Below are 17,487 nucleotides of genomic sequence, written 5' to 3'. Positions count from 1 at the left end.
GGGGTGTATGGCATGTTAGGGGAGGGGCAGTACCTCAGGTGGGGGGAACACATGATGCTCCTTCTGAGGTAGTTCATCCCCCTTTGGTCCCCACCCTGCACTCAGCTCTCAACTGTGGCTCCCAGAAGCTGTCAGCATGAGACAGGAGCCACAAGCCCAGCAGCAATGGCTTCGACTGGCTGGCTAAATCAGGTGAGGGGAGCTAATGGGTTTCAAACCCTCAGTGAGTTAGGAACTTCCCCTGCATGCGAAGACAAGGTTCTCACACATTGAACAGATGAGACCAAGAGCGGGTCAAGAAGGCAGTTTCTGCCTGCTCTGCAGAGGAAAGTGAGGGGTAGGTGGGGCTTGTCCACCTGGGAAGGGAGCCCATCTAGAAGAAAGAAAACTGATCTTAAACATCTGATGCCTTGCAAGATATCTTTGGGAGGAAAAAAGGCTAAGGAGCAAACCCAACACAAATGTGGAGTGTGGCGCCTTGCACACCTCCTTCCGGCAACTCCTGCAGCCAAGCTGGTGCCAAACGTCTTGCTCTGCTCTCCTTTGGAAGCAGGCTGAGAGTATCATCTGGGCAGCCCAGAACCTCCAGACACACTGCCTGGGTTCGCATCCCAGGGAGGTCACTTTGGTGCTGCTAAAAAGAAGCAGCTTGCCTTCTCGAGACAGATGGATGCCAACCACAAGGTGGAAAAGGTGCAGAAAAGGGCAACTCAAATGATAGATTGGATGGAGTGACTTGCCTATGAAGAAAGGTTGTAACTTTGGAGACTTTTTAGTTTATAGAGAAAAGGCAAGTCAGAAGCGTCATGACAGAAGCTTGTAAAATTACACATGGTGTGGAGGAATTCCAATGAAGTTGAATATTGGAAGATATTGGAAGAAAAGAAAAGAAAAGTTAAACTATGGAACTCCCTGCCACGGGAGGCAGTGATGACCACCCACTTGGATGGCTTGAAAAGATGACCGGGCAAATTCATGGAGGAGGAAGAGAGGGCTGTCAATGGCTTCTAGCCAGGATGGCTCTGCTCAGCCTCCAAAGTTTCCCATCCTAGGCATCTGACTGGCTGCTCTGAGAGCAGGATGGTGGACTCAATGGACCACTGGCCTGATCCAGCAGCCTCTTCTTGTGCTGTTATGATCACTCAAAATGAAACATGTCCACAAGTCTCTCTGAGAGGCTGCTATGGATGCAGCCACTGCAGCCGGGGTGGGGTGGGGGGAAGAGTTGCAGAGGGCACAATTATTTGGTGAAGATTGGATGTGTCCCCTCGACAATTGGGAAGGGACAAAGCTGGGCCAGGAGATGACAATCGAAACCTTTCACAAATTGAAGGGGTTAATAAGAGGTTAACACCCTTCAGATGTCACAGTGACTGACCTATCCCCTCCCTCAACTACCACCAAGATCATCAGGAAAACAAGATGTTGTTTAATTGCCTGCCTAGATGTCAGTTCAGCACAACAGGCTTGCAACTTTCTCCTTCTCCTTCTCCTCCTCAGTCCCAAGAACTGGGTGTGCAGGACATTTAACCCTACCTAAAAGAAAGCAAAAAATGCAAAGAACTAACTTTGCTCCTTGCACAGCCTTGCCAATGGATGTTATCTGACTACAACTCCTGTCGCTGCGGACCTCTAGCCATGTTGGCTGGGGCTAATGAGAGGAATCTGTCAATTTCAGTTTTGTGTTTTTCTAATATTAAATTCAGCTTTCCACGTTTCCACAAGTAAAAAATAAGAAATCCTCATGAAAATTCATCAGCATTTAATTGTGAATTTCACCTAACAAACACTATTTTTAGATGCACCTTTGATGAACTTAAAACATTCCTGCAATCAGTTTCCCCAAACAGAATGCATTTCTATATCTAATTTTACTAATGCATGCCTTTTTAGGCACACTTCCTCCTAATGTATGCATTCTTGTACTCACTGGATGGAGAACCGCATTACTTAATTCAGAGAAGTACAAATTTTGAAAGATAATTGTGCTTCAACTCACTTAGAATCACAGATTTGTAGGGTTGGAAGGGACCCCAAGGGTCATCTAGTCCAACCCCCTGCAATGCAGGAATCTCAGCTAAAGAATCTATGACTGATGCCCATCCAACTTCTGCTTAAAAACCTCCAAGGAGAGTCCACACCTTCTAAGGAAATCTGTTCCACTGTTGGATAGCTCTTACAGTCAGAAAATTCTTCCCTAATGCTTAGGCAGAATCTCCTTTCTTGTAACTTGAATCTGATAGTTTGGTCCCTGCCCTCTGGAGCAGCTTGCTCTATCTTCCATGTGACAGCCCTTCAGATATCTGAATATGGCCACTTCAGTCTCCTCTTCTCCAGACTAAACATCACCAAATCCCTCAAACATTCATTTTAAGTCTGGGTCTTAAGAACCGTTATCATTGGTCGCCCTCCTCTGCCCCCGTTCCAGCTTCTCAATATCCTTCTGAAGGATACTGTTATTGGTTCTGTTGATGTTTGTGCACAGGCATGGTCCTCACAATAAACGGATTTGATTGTTGTTGTTGTTATTGGTTCAAATTGTGTGAACTGGGTACTTTTTCATCAAAATGCAGACAAAAATTATTCTCTCCCTTATAGTTAATTGGAGTGGAGATTCCCCCTATTACTTGGCATTCCAAGGGAAATGGGTGGTTTCATCTAGGTTTAGCTCAACTAGATTCAAAAACCATCCACATAAGTTAAGCACAAACTCCACAGTGGAAAGGCTGTCCCCACCTGCCCCAGCCAACCTCCGCCACAAATCTATAGGCAAATCAACAAAATGAGCCCATCCAGATGGAGCTGTAAATGTATCATAACTTTCAGTTTTAGTATCAGATAATATTGCTGCTGAAACATCGCATTGTTGTTCCTGTATACACATTGCTATAAGAAGCGGGGGTATATTATTATTACTGTTTTTTCATTGTTCTGGTGTATTTTGATATTTTGCTGGGAAAGCTATGGTTTTCCCAGTAGTGACGTATGGAAGTGAGAGCTGGACCATAAAGAAGACTGACCACTGAAGAATTGATGCTTTTGAATTATGGTGCTGGAGGAGACTCTTGAGAGTCCCATGGACTGCAAGAAGATCAAAACCTATCCATTCTTAAGGAAATCAGCCCTGAGTGCTCACTGGAAGGACAGATCCTGAAGCTGAGGCTCCAAGACTTTGGCCACCTCATGAGAAGAGAAAAGTCCCTGGAAAAGACCCTGATGTTGGGAAAGATGGAGGGCACAAGGAGAAGGGGACAACAGAGGACGAGATGGTTGGACAGTGTTCTCGAAGCTACGAACATGAGTTTGACCAAACTGTGGGAGGCAGAGGAAGACAGGAGTGCCTGGCGTGCTCTGGTCCAGGGGGTCACGAAGAGTCGGACACGACTAAACAACTAAACAACAACAAATTTTGCTATTATTATTACTGGTTTTTTAAATTTTTCTGGTGTATTTTGCTATATATTCACAATAAATAAATAAATAAATAGACCACAAACCTGTCATGAGTCAACAGTGTGATGCAGCAGCAGCAAAAAGAAAAAAAGGGGGGGGGGAGGACAGGCGTACCTTGGTTGTCGAATGCCTTGGTACTCATCCGTTTTGGCTCCCGAACACTGCAAACCCGGAAGTGTGTGTTCCGGCTTTCGAATGTTCTTTGGAAGCCGAACGTCTGACGTGGCTTCTGCAGCTTCTGATTGAGTGCAGGATGCTCTTGCAGCCAATCAGAAGTCACGCCTTGGTTGTCGAACATTTTCAGAAGTTGAATGGACTCCTGGAACAGATTCCGTTCAACAACCAAGGTACGACTGTAATGCAATGCTATGTTGCGTCAACAGAAGTCTAGTGTCCCGATCATTGGAAGTCATAGTATTGCTCTATTCTGCCTTGGACAGATCCCACCTGGAGTCTTGTGTCCAGTTCTGGGTGCCACAATTTAAGAAGGATGTTGACAAGTTGAAATGTGTGCAGGGGAGGGTGACCAAGATCAACGGTCTCAAAACCAGTGCTATTTTTCCAGAAAAAGAGGTGCCGCAACTCACCCTGAACGCCTCTATTGTTCTCTTATAATGGCAATGGTGCCCACCTGAGAGGTGCAGGAACTAAGTTCTGGTGAGTTCCGGGGGGGGGGGAGCTCTGTTCACAATCAAGACTTATGATGAAAGCTTGAAGGATTTGGGGATTTTAAGCCTGGAGAAGAAAAGACTAAGAGGTGATGGGATAGCCGTCTTCAAATATATGAAGGATTCTCACTTGGCAAATGAAGCCATCTGCTTTTCTGCTTCTCTGATGGGTGGGACCCGAACCAATGGATTCAACTTTTTAAAAAATGGGATTCCAACAAAACACTAGGAAGAACTTTCTAACAGTAAGAACTGTCCAGCAGTGGAATAGACTACCTGGGAAGGTGGTGGTGGGCTCTCCTTCTTTGAAGGTTTTTAAGCAGAGGTTGGCCATCTGTCCTGGATGCTTTAGCTGAGATTCCTGCTTTGCAGGGGGTTGGAGGTCCCTTCCAACTCTACAATTCTATGATTCTATGAAGATAATTACAGCTGAGTCCAAGAGCAGCCATGGCCCTCCTTTGCAGACCATCCCGCTACAGACTCTCCAATGAGCTTTCAAAGTATTTATCAGACACAGGAGAGCCCCAGGGAAGAAGGCTTCCATCAGGAAACTAGCCACAGATCTTGGAAGCAAACGAAGTTCCAAAACTGGTCATTGTACATTCATGATGGTATCAGTAGAGATGTAAAAATTCCAGAAATTTTGATGCCACGAGAAAAAAATGTTCCCCTCCCCCTGTTTTTTTCCAGAAAAAATAGAAATTTTGGGAAAATTGAAAAAATGTTCAGTGTAGAGTAGTTTTACAAATTGCATGAAATGCAATGTATGTAAAAGTATTATGCTTGCAATGAAACAGGTAACCACCCCGCTTTCCCTCAAAAGCAACAAAAAAAAGCAAGAAACCATCAACATAAAAAATAATCAGATTTGCCCCTTAGCACCAACAGCAAATGAAGTTAAGGTCCACCTCAATATTTAAGCCCCATAGAAGGTCTATCCTTTGAGTAGTGCTTAAAAAAGAAAAGAAACAGAAGACACAACATATGTGTCAGAGCTGCCCAAGGTCCCAGCTCACAAAGGACCAACGCTGCTTCGTTGTTAAGTACAAAAGTCTTTATTGAAGTTCAGTTTCACTTCCAGAGCCGCAGCGCGCAGCTCTACGTCTCAACTGTCAGACCGCTGATGCTCCGTCTGAGTCTCCTCCCCCCCTGACACCAATTTAAGATTCTAGCCTTACCCCACCTCTTCCTCAGTTCCTTCCGCCTCTGGTTCCGCCTGGCCGTTGGGGTCTCGCCCTTTCTAGACTCTTCTGACGCTGAGTCCCCTGAGCCTTCCCCCTCCCTCCGGCGGGCTTTAGGAGCTGGTTCCCCATCCGGGTCTCCTGCTGTTCCCCGCGCCTGTACATTTGAACTTGGCGCGCGCGCCCAGCCGGTAACTTTTCTCCTGACCGTTTCACTGCTGCTGCTGTCACTGCTTCCCCCTCTGGGGGGGGGGGGGGGCTAGCTGCAACTGACCTCCCCTCCGTTGGAGGCGTGGTCAGCCCTGACTCACTCTCTCTCCCCGCTGGAGGAGACGCTGGCCCTGACACATGTGACTCTTCCCCCCCACTACACTCTGGTGGGGAAACTGGTCCCAATCCCCCACTGCTGCTTTGGGGTTCCCCTCTGGCTCCTTGTTTCTGGTGCGTCCCCCCTGGGACCCCCCTCGCCCTGACCATAGGCGCCCCCTTCTGGGAATCTTCTGATTCGCTGGAGAAGCTCATGGAATCTCTCGGGCCACTGTCATACTCCCCTACGTTGCCCTCGGATTCTTCCCCTTCGCTCTCCATTTCCTCTCTCCCCAGTGCTCCTGCTCCTGAGTCCCTGACATCCATCCCCCCCTCGAAGCCCCCCTTCCCCCCTCCCCCTCTTCGGGTGTGGGTTCCGGGTGCTCCAGTGCTGTGGGTGTGAGTGCGGGATACCATTCTTCCCCCCCGGTGCGCAGCCGGTCCGCGGGATCCGGCCAGACCGCAATGGGCTTGTCGACGTCGATTTCTTCTGCTTCCATCTCTCTGCTGTTGTGCTCGAATCCAGGATCCTCCCCCAACACGTCCATGTCCTCCCCTCCCCCGGGTACCTCTGGTGAGACTGCGTGTAAAGGTCCCCGCAGCAGCTCCCTGCGCCACCCCACCTCCAGTTGAGTGTCCCACCAATAGGAGCGGTCTGTGGCAAACCCCGAGAGTGACCCCTCCGGGGAGCTTGTTTCCGGCGGCGTCTCTTCAGCTGATGAAAAACCCTGGAACGTACTGGCTGAAAGTGTGGGTGTGAAAAGCCAGTCGTCGAAATACTCTGCCGGCATAGGTCTGTGTGGGAAGAGTGCATGGAACTCGTCTTTGAGGTAGTGCTCCTCCACGGCATAGCACGGTACCCATCTGTTGGCGCTGGCTGGGGTACCTTCCCTGGCGAGGAGATATTCCACCCCCTCTTCCCCCCACCTCGAGTCCAAAATCTCCGTGACCTCGTTGAGTGGCGTCGCCCTCCGTGACCCCTCCCTCTTTGGAGATTCGTTAAGTGGGTCTGGCGTGTTCCCTGGCGCCTGAAACCTGTGGGGTGCCCTGTAGGGTGTGAGCACTGACCTATGAAAGACTGGATGCATTCTGGAGCCCTCCGGGAGTGTCAACCGGAAGGCCAATGGGTTGACTTGTGCCGCGACCTGGTAAGGCCCCAGCTGCTTGTGTTTGAGCTTCCTCTTAGCTAACGTCCTGGCCGGCACTGCATGGGCCGCTAACCAGACCCAGTCCCCCACCTGAATGTCTTTCCCAACTCTCCTGTGCTTGTCTGCCTGCATTTTGTAGGCGTGTTTCGCCAGTTCTAAGTGCCTGCGGAGTTGCTCGTGGACCTCCTGTAACTCTGCTGCTAAGTGCTCTGCTCCCCGTGGCTCCCCCACCCCCTCAGGCTCTAACCCCGGGAAGGTTCTGGGATGCCGCCCATTGTTGGCGAAGAACGGTGTCACCCCTGTAGACGCGTGCTTCGTGTTGTTGTAGGCAAACTCGGCCAGCGGTAAGTAGTCCACCCAGGTCGAGGGTTGTTGATTCGTATAGCATCGCAGGTACTGCTGCATGATGGCGTTGACCCTCTCCGCCTGTCCGTTGGTCTGCGGATGTCGTGCCGACGCTAAGTTGATCTTGACGTTCAGGATGCCCAGTAGCTTCTGCCAGAAGCTCGAGATGAATTGGCGACCCCGGTCGGACAGGATGGACCGCGGCAAGCCATGCGCCTTGAACACGTGGTCTATGAACAGCTTGGCGGTCTGTTCCGCTGTGGCCACCTTCGCGCAAGGAATGAAGTGCGCCATCTTGGTGAACATGTCTACGACCACGAGTACGGCTGTTTTGCCTCGCGAACTGGGCAGATCTGTGACAAAGTCCAGGGCCACTCTCTCCCACGGTTCGAACGGCGTCTGTAGGGGTTCCAGCAGACCCGCCGGCTTCCTGTGTACTGGCTTGGCCCTTTGGCAGGTGTCACACCTGGAGACGTAATCCGCGACTTCACCCCTCATCTTGGGCCACCAAAAGTCTCTGGTTACCAATTCCGCCGTCTTGTCCTTGCCGAAGTGCCCAGCGCTGGGCGCGTCATGTAACTGCTGCAGGACTTTCGCGCGGAGGTCGTCTCCGGGTACGTAGAGAGCCCCTTTGCGTATGAGCAGTCCGTCTCGTATCTGGAACTCGTCGTCCTTCGCTGTGCCTCTTCGCACCTCCTCCATTTTGGATTGCGCGAACGAATCCGTCTGCAGCGCTCGACGCGCCGTGTCCAGGTCCACTGCGGCTGAAGCGCACGCCCACGCTTTCGGTGCGAAAATGTGTTTGGCCGCCACCGGTGCCGCTTCCTCGAGATACTGCGGCTTCCTGGATAGTGCATCCGCCATGACGTTGGTGTCACCCGGGACGTATTCTATCCGGAAATCGAAATCCGCAAAGAACTCCGCCCAGCGGATGTGTCTCTGGTTCAGGAATCGCGCCGTGCGCCAGTACTCCAGGTTCTTATGGTCCGTGCGGACCTGCACTGTGTGTCTGGCTCCGACTAGGAAGTGCCGCCATGCCTTGAAGGCTGCATGAATGGCCAGCAACTCCCTGTCCCAGATGGTGTAGTTCTGTTCCGACTTGCTGAGTTTCCTGGAGTAGAACGCACACGGCCTCCAGTTCCCTTGCGGATCTTGCTGCAACAGGACCGCCCCCACCGCTCTGTCCGAGGCGTCCGTCTCAACCCTCATTGGCTTGCTGGGGTTTACGTGTAGCAGCTGTTCTTCGGACGCGAAGAGACGCTTGAGTCTCCGAAAGGACTGCTCCGCCTGGTCCGTCCAGGTGAACTTCTTCTTCTTGGAGCTGAGTGTGTCCGTGATTGCCGCCGTCTCCTTCGCGAACCCCTTGATGAACTTGCGATAAAAGTTGGCGAAGCCGACGAACTTCTGGACCTCCTTCCGATTGCGCGGGCTCTTCCAGTCCAATACCGCGCGGACCTTGGTGCTGTCCATGGCGAGTCCCTTGTCGGACAGCTTGTAGCCCAGGAAATCCACCTCCGTCATGTCGAACTGGCACTTCTCTAGTTTGGCGTAAAGTCTGTGCTCCCGTAGCCTCTGCAGGACCTCCTTGACGTCCCCCTCGTGAGCCTCCTGCGATTCCGAGAAGATAAGGATGTCGTCTAGGAAGCAGACGCACTTCTTGTAGAGGAGTCCCGCTAACACGTGATGCATGAAAGCTTGGAATGTATGGGAGCCATTTTGTAGACCAAACGGCATTACGCGATATTCATAGGTGCCTAAAGGTGTAAACATGGCCGTCTTCCACTCATCGCCCTCCCGCATGCGTATAAGGTTGTACGCCCCTCGTAGATCCAACTTGGTGAAGAGTCGTCCCTTCCTCACCGTCGCGAGCAGGTCGTCGATCTTGGGCATGGGGAATGCTGTGGGCTTCGTCCTGGAATTTATGATCCTATAATCAACTACAAGCCTGCGTTGGGGCGTATCTTTCTTCTTCACGAAAAACACGGGACTGCCCCCCACTGCTTTGGATTCTTGGATGAATCCCCGCTTCAAGTTGTGATCTATGAACTCCCTGAGTTCTTGCAGTTCGTCCTCAGACATGGAATACAGTTTTCCAGTCGGCAGCGTCGCCCCCGGCAGGAGGTCAATCTTGCAGTCGTAAGGCCTGTGGGGCGGCAGCTTATCCGCTTCCCTCTCGCAGAAGACCTCCAAAAACTCCTTGTACTTGTTGGGTACCGCTTGCACCATGCCTAGGTGTAGCTGCGGATCATCCTCTTGCCCCTCCTCTTCCTGGCCAGTCCGGATGCAGTGTTCTGCGCAGTAGGAAGAGCAGAAGGTTAATTGCCGCTGGTACCATGCTAATGCCGGGCTGTGCCTATCCAGCCAACTCATGCCCAACACTATGGGCGTGTCCGACAGGTGGGTGACGTTGAAGCTGATGACTTCGCGGTGGTTTCCAATTTGCATTACCATAGGCGGTGTTTGCTGTATCACCTCTCCTCCCAGTATCTTCCTGCCGTCGACCGTGACCACGTTTAGGGGCATCGTGGCTGGCAGGAGTGCTATGCGATGTTGCTTGATGAAGTCCACTCCTACAAAGTCTGCGTTGCTCCCAGAGTCGATGGTGATTGGGACTTCCAGGGTGAGCCCATTGGGCAGCTGGAGCGATGCGGTGAGTTGCACCACTGGTTTGGGTGGGAGGGGATCTGTGGGCTGTAAAATCTCTGGGGACTGCTTCACTGACTCGCCTGGCTGGGCCCCAGTGCTTCTGTTTCCAACCAGGCTTCTTCTTCCCCCTGCAGTTGTTCTTGCTGCTGAAATGCTCCCTTTACTGTTGCTGAGGCTGCAGTGTGCTTCCGGATCCTCTGGGGACACTCTTTGGCCATGTGCTGTGCACTGTCGCAGATGTAACACTTCCTGCTCCCTCTAGGAGTCTCGCCTTGACTGCTCCTGGTGTTTGGGCTCTGTTTGCTGTCTGAGCCCTAGCACCACCTATCTCCATCGGCTCTTCTCCCCTCCCCAGTGGAGGCGTGGATAACGCGCTCCCTGTCTCTTTGGGTAGGAAGGAAGTTGTTCTGGCTGGAGTGTTCGCCCTGCGCCCCTCCTCTCTGCTCCAAGGGCGGTCTTCCAGGCGCACTCCTATCGCTAGTGCTCTTTGGACGACCTCTGCGGTGCTTTTAGGTCTTTCTCCTCTTGCCAGCTCATCTTTCACGGCCCCATTCAGTCCCTCCCAGAACAGATCCCTGACGGCAATGGAGTCTTTCTCCCACCCGAGCACGTTCACTAACGCAAAAAAGTGTGAGTGATATTGCCTCACCGTGGCTTTCCCTTGCTGCAGCCCATGCATTTCCCTCCGAGCCACATCCACATCTACCGTTGATTTAAAACAAGCGTCCATAGCTTTGATAAATGCGTCAGCATCTCGGAGGGCTGGATCATTTTCGCGCCACAAATTCCGCAGCCACGCTTTAGCTTCCCCATGCAGATGAGTAATTATGAATCCCACTTTCTCTTCCTCATCTCTAAAGTCTTTCCGAAGCAAATTGAGCGCGTAAACTATGTCGGCTCTGAAGTTAGGGTACTGCTGCAGGTTCCCGTCGAAGTGGGCTACTATGCTGCCCCCCCCTTCCCGAGGCCAACTCCCTCCGGCTTGGATCCTGGCAGCCCCTCTTTGCCCCAACGTTCCCACCTGGTTTGTAGATCCCAGCAGAGCGCTACTGCTTCGTCTTCTTTTTTTCTGGATGCCTCTACTTCTGCATACAGCCTCGTGACTGCGCTTTGCAGTTCTTTCACCTGTTCCTCTGTAGTCATCTTTGCTAATCTTCGTGAGCTCGCAAAACGCCAAGTCTTGCCCCTCGCTGCACCAACTCACGCTGCGAGGGTTAATTCAGATGAGACGGAGCATACTGTCAGAGCTGCCCAAGGTCCCAGCTCACAAAGGACCAACGCTGCTTCGTTGTTAAGTACAAAAGTCTTTATTGAAGTTCAGTTTCACTTCCAGAGCCGCAGCGCGCAGCTCTACGTCTCAACTGTCAGACCGCCGATGCTCCGTCTGAGTCTCCTCCCCCCTGACACCAATTTAAGATTCTAGCCTTACTCCACCTCTTCCTCAGTTCCTTCCGCCTCTGGTTCCGCCTGGCCGTTGGGGTCTCGCCCTTTCTAGACTCTTCTGACGCTGAGTCCCCTGAGCCTTCCCCCTCCCTCCGGCGGGCTTTAGGAGCTGGTTCCCCATCCGGGTCTCCTGCTGTTCCCCGCGCCTGTACATTTGAACTTGGCGCGCGCGCCCAGCCGGTAACTTTTCTCCTGACCGTTTCACTGCTGCTGCTGTCACTGCTTCCCCCTCTGGGGGGGGGCTAGCTGCAACTGACCTCCCCTCCGTTGGAGGCGTGGTCAGCCCTGACTCACTCTCTCTCCCCGCTGGAGGAGACGCTGGCCCTGACACATGTGACTCTTCCCCCCCCCCACTACGCTCTGGTGGGGAAACTGGTCCCAATCCCCCACTGCTGCTTTGGGGTTCCCCTCTGGCTCCTTGTTTCTGGTGCGTCCCCCCTGGGACCCCCCTTGCCCTGACCATAGGTGCCCCCTTCTGGGAATCTTCTGATTCGCTGGAGAAGCTCATGGAATCTCTCGGGCCACTGTCATACTCCCCTACGCTGCCCTCGGATTCTTCCCCTTCGCTCTCCATTTCCTCTCTCCCCAGTGCTCCTGCTCCTGAGTCCCTGACAATATGCATGCAGTTTCTTCTATCTCATTTCCTGAACTACTGCTATCATTTCCATTTCTTCTTCCTCTTTGTCATTTTTCTCATCGACTTCTAAAAAACAGCTTTCAATTTTTTTGCATGCCAGGCCCAGAAGTGTTGCACTAAGGCTCAAACTCTGTTTGAAAGGAAAAGGAGTGTGTGTGGGTTTTTTAATTGAATTTGTTATTATATATTATAAACTGCATGATAGTAAGACAGCTTCTAAACAGTTAACAAAAATATACAACAGAACATTAAAATGATTGATAAAACACAGTTAAAAGCAGGTATTTAAGAGTATTCAAAAGATGATTAAAGTCAGCAGTGGTTAAAAGGAAGTAAATCACATGCAGCTTCTATGTGTTCAGATGGGCTGTTTACAACAGCCCTAACAAAAATGTTTTGAGCAGTTGCTGGAAAGAGTACAGTGAGAGCACCTGCCTCCTGGTGTCAGTGGGGGGGAATTGAAAAATTGGGGGGGGGGGGACGGGACCAGGCTGTTTTTCTGTTTTTTCCCAAAGCCGTTTTTTTCAAGAAAAATTGGGAAAAAAATGTGTGGAATATTGAAACTTTATCAAACTATTTTTTAAAAAAAATTCCGGGGGAAAAGAGTTTTGGGGAAAAACAGAAAAAAACCTGGGTTTTTTTTTATTTTTCCGGGGGGTTTTCCAGGCCTTCCCATCTCTAGGTATCAGGGTGGTTATAGGTTATCCCACTTTCAGGACAGTTTGCCCCTGCAAAAGTTTCAGGGAGCACAACTGGTGCAGGCCCCATAACTTCCTGCTGAAATCCTATAACATTTCATACCAGAAATGTGAGGGCTATTGTGTGGAGCGGTGGGCTGGGGCGTCTTTTCATTCAGCATCTGTTGCACAAGAGTTGCTCCTTCAGGTAGTAATAGCACAATAACACTGCAGAACAACTAATAAAGCAGAATGATATTTGGACAGTCTGGTGCAACTCCACCACAAACGCGCTCTTATTGTGTCAGTGAAATGCTGCAAAATAGAACCCACACACCAGTCTGGAGGGAGAGCCCAGACACTGCAATTGTCCAATCTATCGGCAGGAGGCGGGGAGTGGGGTGGAGGGGGTCTTAGCTTCTACCACCAAGGCACTTTCCTGCCCTCTCCAATTATTTCAGAGTCACTTTTGCAAAACATTTCCCATCTCCCACAGTTTGAACACAACACCACTCCCTGCCCCCGTGTCGACTCATCAATTCACAGCACTGATCACTTGCACAGTACTAATATCTTCAAATGTTTTATCTTTTTTTTTATTACAGTGGACACTCGGGTTGCAAACGTGATCTGTGCAGGAAGCACGTTCGCAACCCGCAGCATCCACAACCCACAGCGCCGTGTCTGCGCACGCACGGGTCACAATTCGGCACTTCTGCACATGCGCAAAGCGCGATTTAGTGCTTCTGCGCAAGCACAAGTGCTGAAACCCAGAAATAACCTGTTCCGGTACTTCCAGGTTCGGCGCGGTGCGCAACCTGAACCATCTGCAACCCGAGGTATGACTGTATCATCATCATTAGCATTAGCATTTATATCCCAGCTTTCCCCCCCAAGGAGCTCAAAGTGGTGTACATGGTTTTCTCCCCTTCCTCATTCAATTCCCACGACAACCCTGTGAGGTGGGTTAGGCTGAGAGAGGCAGTGAATGGACCAAGGTCACACCCAGTGAGCTTCATGGCAGCCAGGTGGGGATTTTAACCCTGGTCTCTCCCAGGTCTTAGTCTGACACTCTTAATGACTACACCACAATGGTTCTTTCTTGTAGCCAGCCTCAGATTTCTCCATCCACACCCTGCTGGCCATTCAAATACAAATCACAAGACCTCAGCCCAGATCAAGCCACAGCACCCATCCCGTCAGATTCCCATTGCTTGGAGCCACCCTCAAGGCTCCCATCACCGGGAGAAATCCATCTCTATATAATTTATTAAATTATAGGTTGTCACTGGAAGAGGACAGAAGAGCCCAAACCCAGGAAAAACCCCAGGAGCAATCTATTCCACCTCCCTGCCCAGAGGTGAGGGTCTACTTTGAAATCACAAGCGGGAGAAGCTTGTGAACTTGGGATTCGGCTGGCACCTTCTGCGCCTCCCCTACTCGCAGGGAAACCCTGTTTTGGGGATCCGGAGCGATGTGGGGTGAGTGGCGCGGTGCTTCGAATTGACTGCTTCTTTCACGGAGTGAAGCCGCATTGCTGTTGCCGGAGAGCGCTGACTTTTTCCTGTGGACAATTGGATTTTAAACAACTACCCGTGAGTAGAACGGAAAATTGGATGTTTAAATACCTTAATTTGGCATCGAAACGGGGAAGGTCTTAAACAGGAAGTCCGCCTTCCCCTTTTGTAAATAGATTGAAGCAAAGACGTTATAAGCTAAAGTCTTTGAAAGCTTTTGGCAAAGGATTAAATTTTCATCGGTTAAAACTACAAAACCCCCCTTGGAAGCAGGAGAAGAGGGGGGAAATTTTGGACTTAGCGAGCCTGCAGGAGAGAGTGAAAAACCAAATTACCACTGCTCCAAACCTGGAAAAGGGCTGCCAGAAAGAGTGAAGTTTTGGGAGAGTCCATTGACTGCGAACAGAACATTTTTGACAGCTAGTTATATAAGAGAAAGATACTGTTTCCATTGTCCTCTTCTGCGTTTAAAAAGGAGGGAAAGTAACTGGAAATTGAAACTATTTTTATGGCTTGAATTGTGTTCGAAAGGATTGATACAAGTGGAGACTGTTTTCCTCTAGAGGGAGTCTTTGAAACTGTCACAGGAGTGCAACTGGGGAATCACCAGCTGCAAGATAAGTAATTGTGAGAACCAGAGATTGACCTTGGACCATTCAAAATGTTGACAGGAGAAGCCATTGTGACGGTATTATGTAAGATAAGCTACTCGCTGGAACAGCTTCATAAGAAGACGGATGACATGTCTTTTAAAATTGACAACTTGGATCAAAAAGTGACTAATTGGAGTCAAAAAGTGAGCACCAACACAGAAACAATTCAGGACTTGGTACAAGAATCTACTTTGGCAGGACAGATTGTGGAGGAGAAAGAGAAAGCTGTGGTTGTTGAGCCTAAAGTAATACAAGCGGGATCCTCAGCCTTACAGAAGCAAATTGAGGATTACAAATTGAGGCCTTCTATGATTGAATCTAGAAAAAGCCAGATTTTGAGGATTGGATCCCAGCTTGGACGGACGAAGGAAAGTTGGAAAGATCCCTCTATGCAGGGATTAACTGACTTTTGGGGCATGGACTTGGGTCTGGAGGAGATTGGAGTTCTGCGGGCCTTTGGATTTGGAAGAATTTTGAAACATGTCATGAAACATCTTATAGACCTCAGCTTCAACTATGGAAATTTGGCTGACCTGTCCGGAAGGAATAAAAGCATTGTTAGGTTGGAGTCTTCCCGAGATCTGCTCTTTGGCATTAAAGAATATGAAGAAGACCTGCAGAAGGGACCTGGAAAAGAGTTAAGAGCCTCGGACATAAGATCTCCAGGTTGATGGACTATATGGAATTGACGGAAAGGACTGGCAGAATCCGAAACCAGGGAGAGGAGATGGTGGAAGAAGATTAGAGAATTTAAAGTTTATATATAGAAATACTGTAAAATTAATGAATGATAGAAAAATGGTGGAAAGGAATTTTATGGCCTTAGCAGAAATATTATAAGGAGTTAAGCATATATAAGTATTTTAGTTTTAATGATAAAAAATATGTTAAGATATTTATAATATGACAGAAAATAGAGAAAGATGGAAAGGATTTGCTGAAACAGTTAACAGAAGTGGAATACAAAAAGGGAGGTGAGAGGAAGTCGAGGAAACAAGGGAATGAAAGCTAGAGTATGGAAAAGGTGTGATGTATGCTTTTAAATGGTTATTGTTTTGTTTTGTTTAGGGTTAAGGTGGGTTAGGGTTTAGTTTAGTTTAGTTTAATGTGTTTAGGTTGTGTTTTGTATTGCTTATATATTGTATTGTATTGTTTCTTTTCTATTTTTTGTTTTTTTTCTCTTGTCTTTTTTCTTTTTCTTTTCCTTTTCTGTAATCTTTAAAAGTAATAAATATTATTTTTAAAAAAACAAAAACAGAGGTGAGGGCCTAAGGCACGCCCCCTATCGGTGTCCCCGGGGGAGTTCCTAGTTGATGTGCATCAGCAGGACTCCCCCTACTGGTGGTTAACCCTTCCTGGACTTCAAGCGGATGGGCTGAAGCCGGATATAGTCGGTTAGGACCAATGCCTAAGCCAATACCGTTCATCACCTGTAACCAATAAAGTTGTGGTCTTATTTAGCCCATTAACCTTAATAATTGTGTCATGTGTCTTTATTTCCACTGGGGGGGAGGCATGAACTCGCCACGCAAGCAGGACATTTGCGGGGGGGGGGTGTTAGCAGTTCTCTCCCACTGTTGAGCCCCAGGCAACTAGTATTCACTCTGGAGGTGCCATCATGACTAGTAGCCACTGTTCACCTTACACCCCACGCATTTGCCTAACCCTCCTTTTACTGTTATATCACATTTATATTCTACCTTGGCCTCCCCTCTATTTTATCCTCAAAACTACCGGTATGCTGTGAGGTACACACTGGTGTTAAGTTCGTCATCATTTCAGGACAGACCGCTAAGAGAATTTTGCTCCCAATCTACTGTTAACTTTTTCCTAGTCTGACACTCTAACCATTGAGCTCTGCACGTGCTCAAAGCAGGCCTCGCTTCAGCCAGCTCCAGCCACAGTTCAACCTTCCTCCTCACCACCCACCCCCACCCCCGGGACCAAACAAAGCAACCGCTGGAAACATGTCCAAGTCGGGGAGATGTAGGTCGTGGGAAGCCATTTCCTCTCAGGGTTCATCCCCCGCCCCGCGAAAAGCAACAACCCCCCCCTCACCTCCAGCTCTTTGAAGAAGATGCAGCTGCGTGCCCACTCCACGATGGCGAAGAGGGTCTGATCTGCCATCTTACACATGAGGCCAAAGGCGCTGAGCTTGTTGTGGAGGCCCTTGCTCTGCTCCTCCTGCAGGCAGGACAGGATGCAGGCCTTTTTTTTTATAAATATTTATTAAGTTTTCCAATTTTATGCAAATACAAAAAGAAAAAGAAAAGGAAAAATATTGAAAACAAATCAATTTCAATAACAATTTTTCAGTAACATGTTTCTTTGACTTCCTCATACCTCCCCTTCTTGTTTTCTAGTTCAAATTGTTAATCCAGCAAATCCTAATCTCTTAACATTCCTTTTAAAATAACACCTTATTTTCCACTCAACTTTTTAAATTTTATGACTTAAACAATTTTAATCCCTATTATCTTTATCATAACAGCTAGAGACCACAAAAGTTCAATCCAACATCTTTTCAGAGTTCATTAATTTTGTAGTATTTCTGTAAATAGTCCTTAAATTTCTTCCAATCTTCTTCTGCCGACTCTTCTCCCTGGTCGCGGATTCTGCCAGTCATTTCTGCCAGTCCCATACAGTCAATCAACTTCATCTGCCATTCTTCCAGAGTGGGTAGATCTTGAGTCTTCCAGTGCTTTGCTATAAGTATTCTTGCTGCCGTTGTAGCATACATAAAAAAAGTTCTGTCCTTCTTTGGCACCAAATGGCCGACTATGCCCAAAAGAAAAGCCTCTGGTTTTTTCAAG

The 17,487-nt window shown here is 49.2% G+C and overlaps 1 protein-coding gene across 1 annotated transcript in view; it reads right to left on the bottom strand.

Annotated features, from left to right (window-relative positions):
* Nucleotides 1-220: 220 nt before the first annotated feature.
* The window catches only part of LOC310753718 (steroidogenic factor 1-like), a gene marked incomplete at its 3' end in the record, with an annotated part of 48,806 nt that continues 31,539 nt past the window's right edge, over nucleotides 221-17,487 (bottom strand). Inside the window, exons 4-5 of the mRNA XM_083595067.1 lie at nucleotides 16,733-16,882; nucleotides 221-241 (exon numbers count right to left, since the gene is read on the bottom strand). Of these exons, the coding sequence (XP_083451193.1) occupies nucleotides 221-241; nucleotides 16,733-16,882 (171 nt within the window). The remainder of the gene's footprint in view (nucleotides 242-16,732; nucleotides 16,883-17,487) is intronic.

This window comes from Podarcis filfolensis, assembly GCF_964270895.1.
Source record: "Podarcis filfolensis genome assembly, chromosome: W".
Classification (NCBI taxonomy): Eukaryota; Metazoa; Chordata; class Lepidosauria; order Squamata; family Lacertidae; genus Podarcis; species Podarcis filfolensis.
This window is presented reverse-complemented; position numbering and strand designations above follow the sequence as displayed.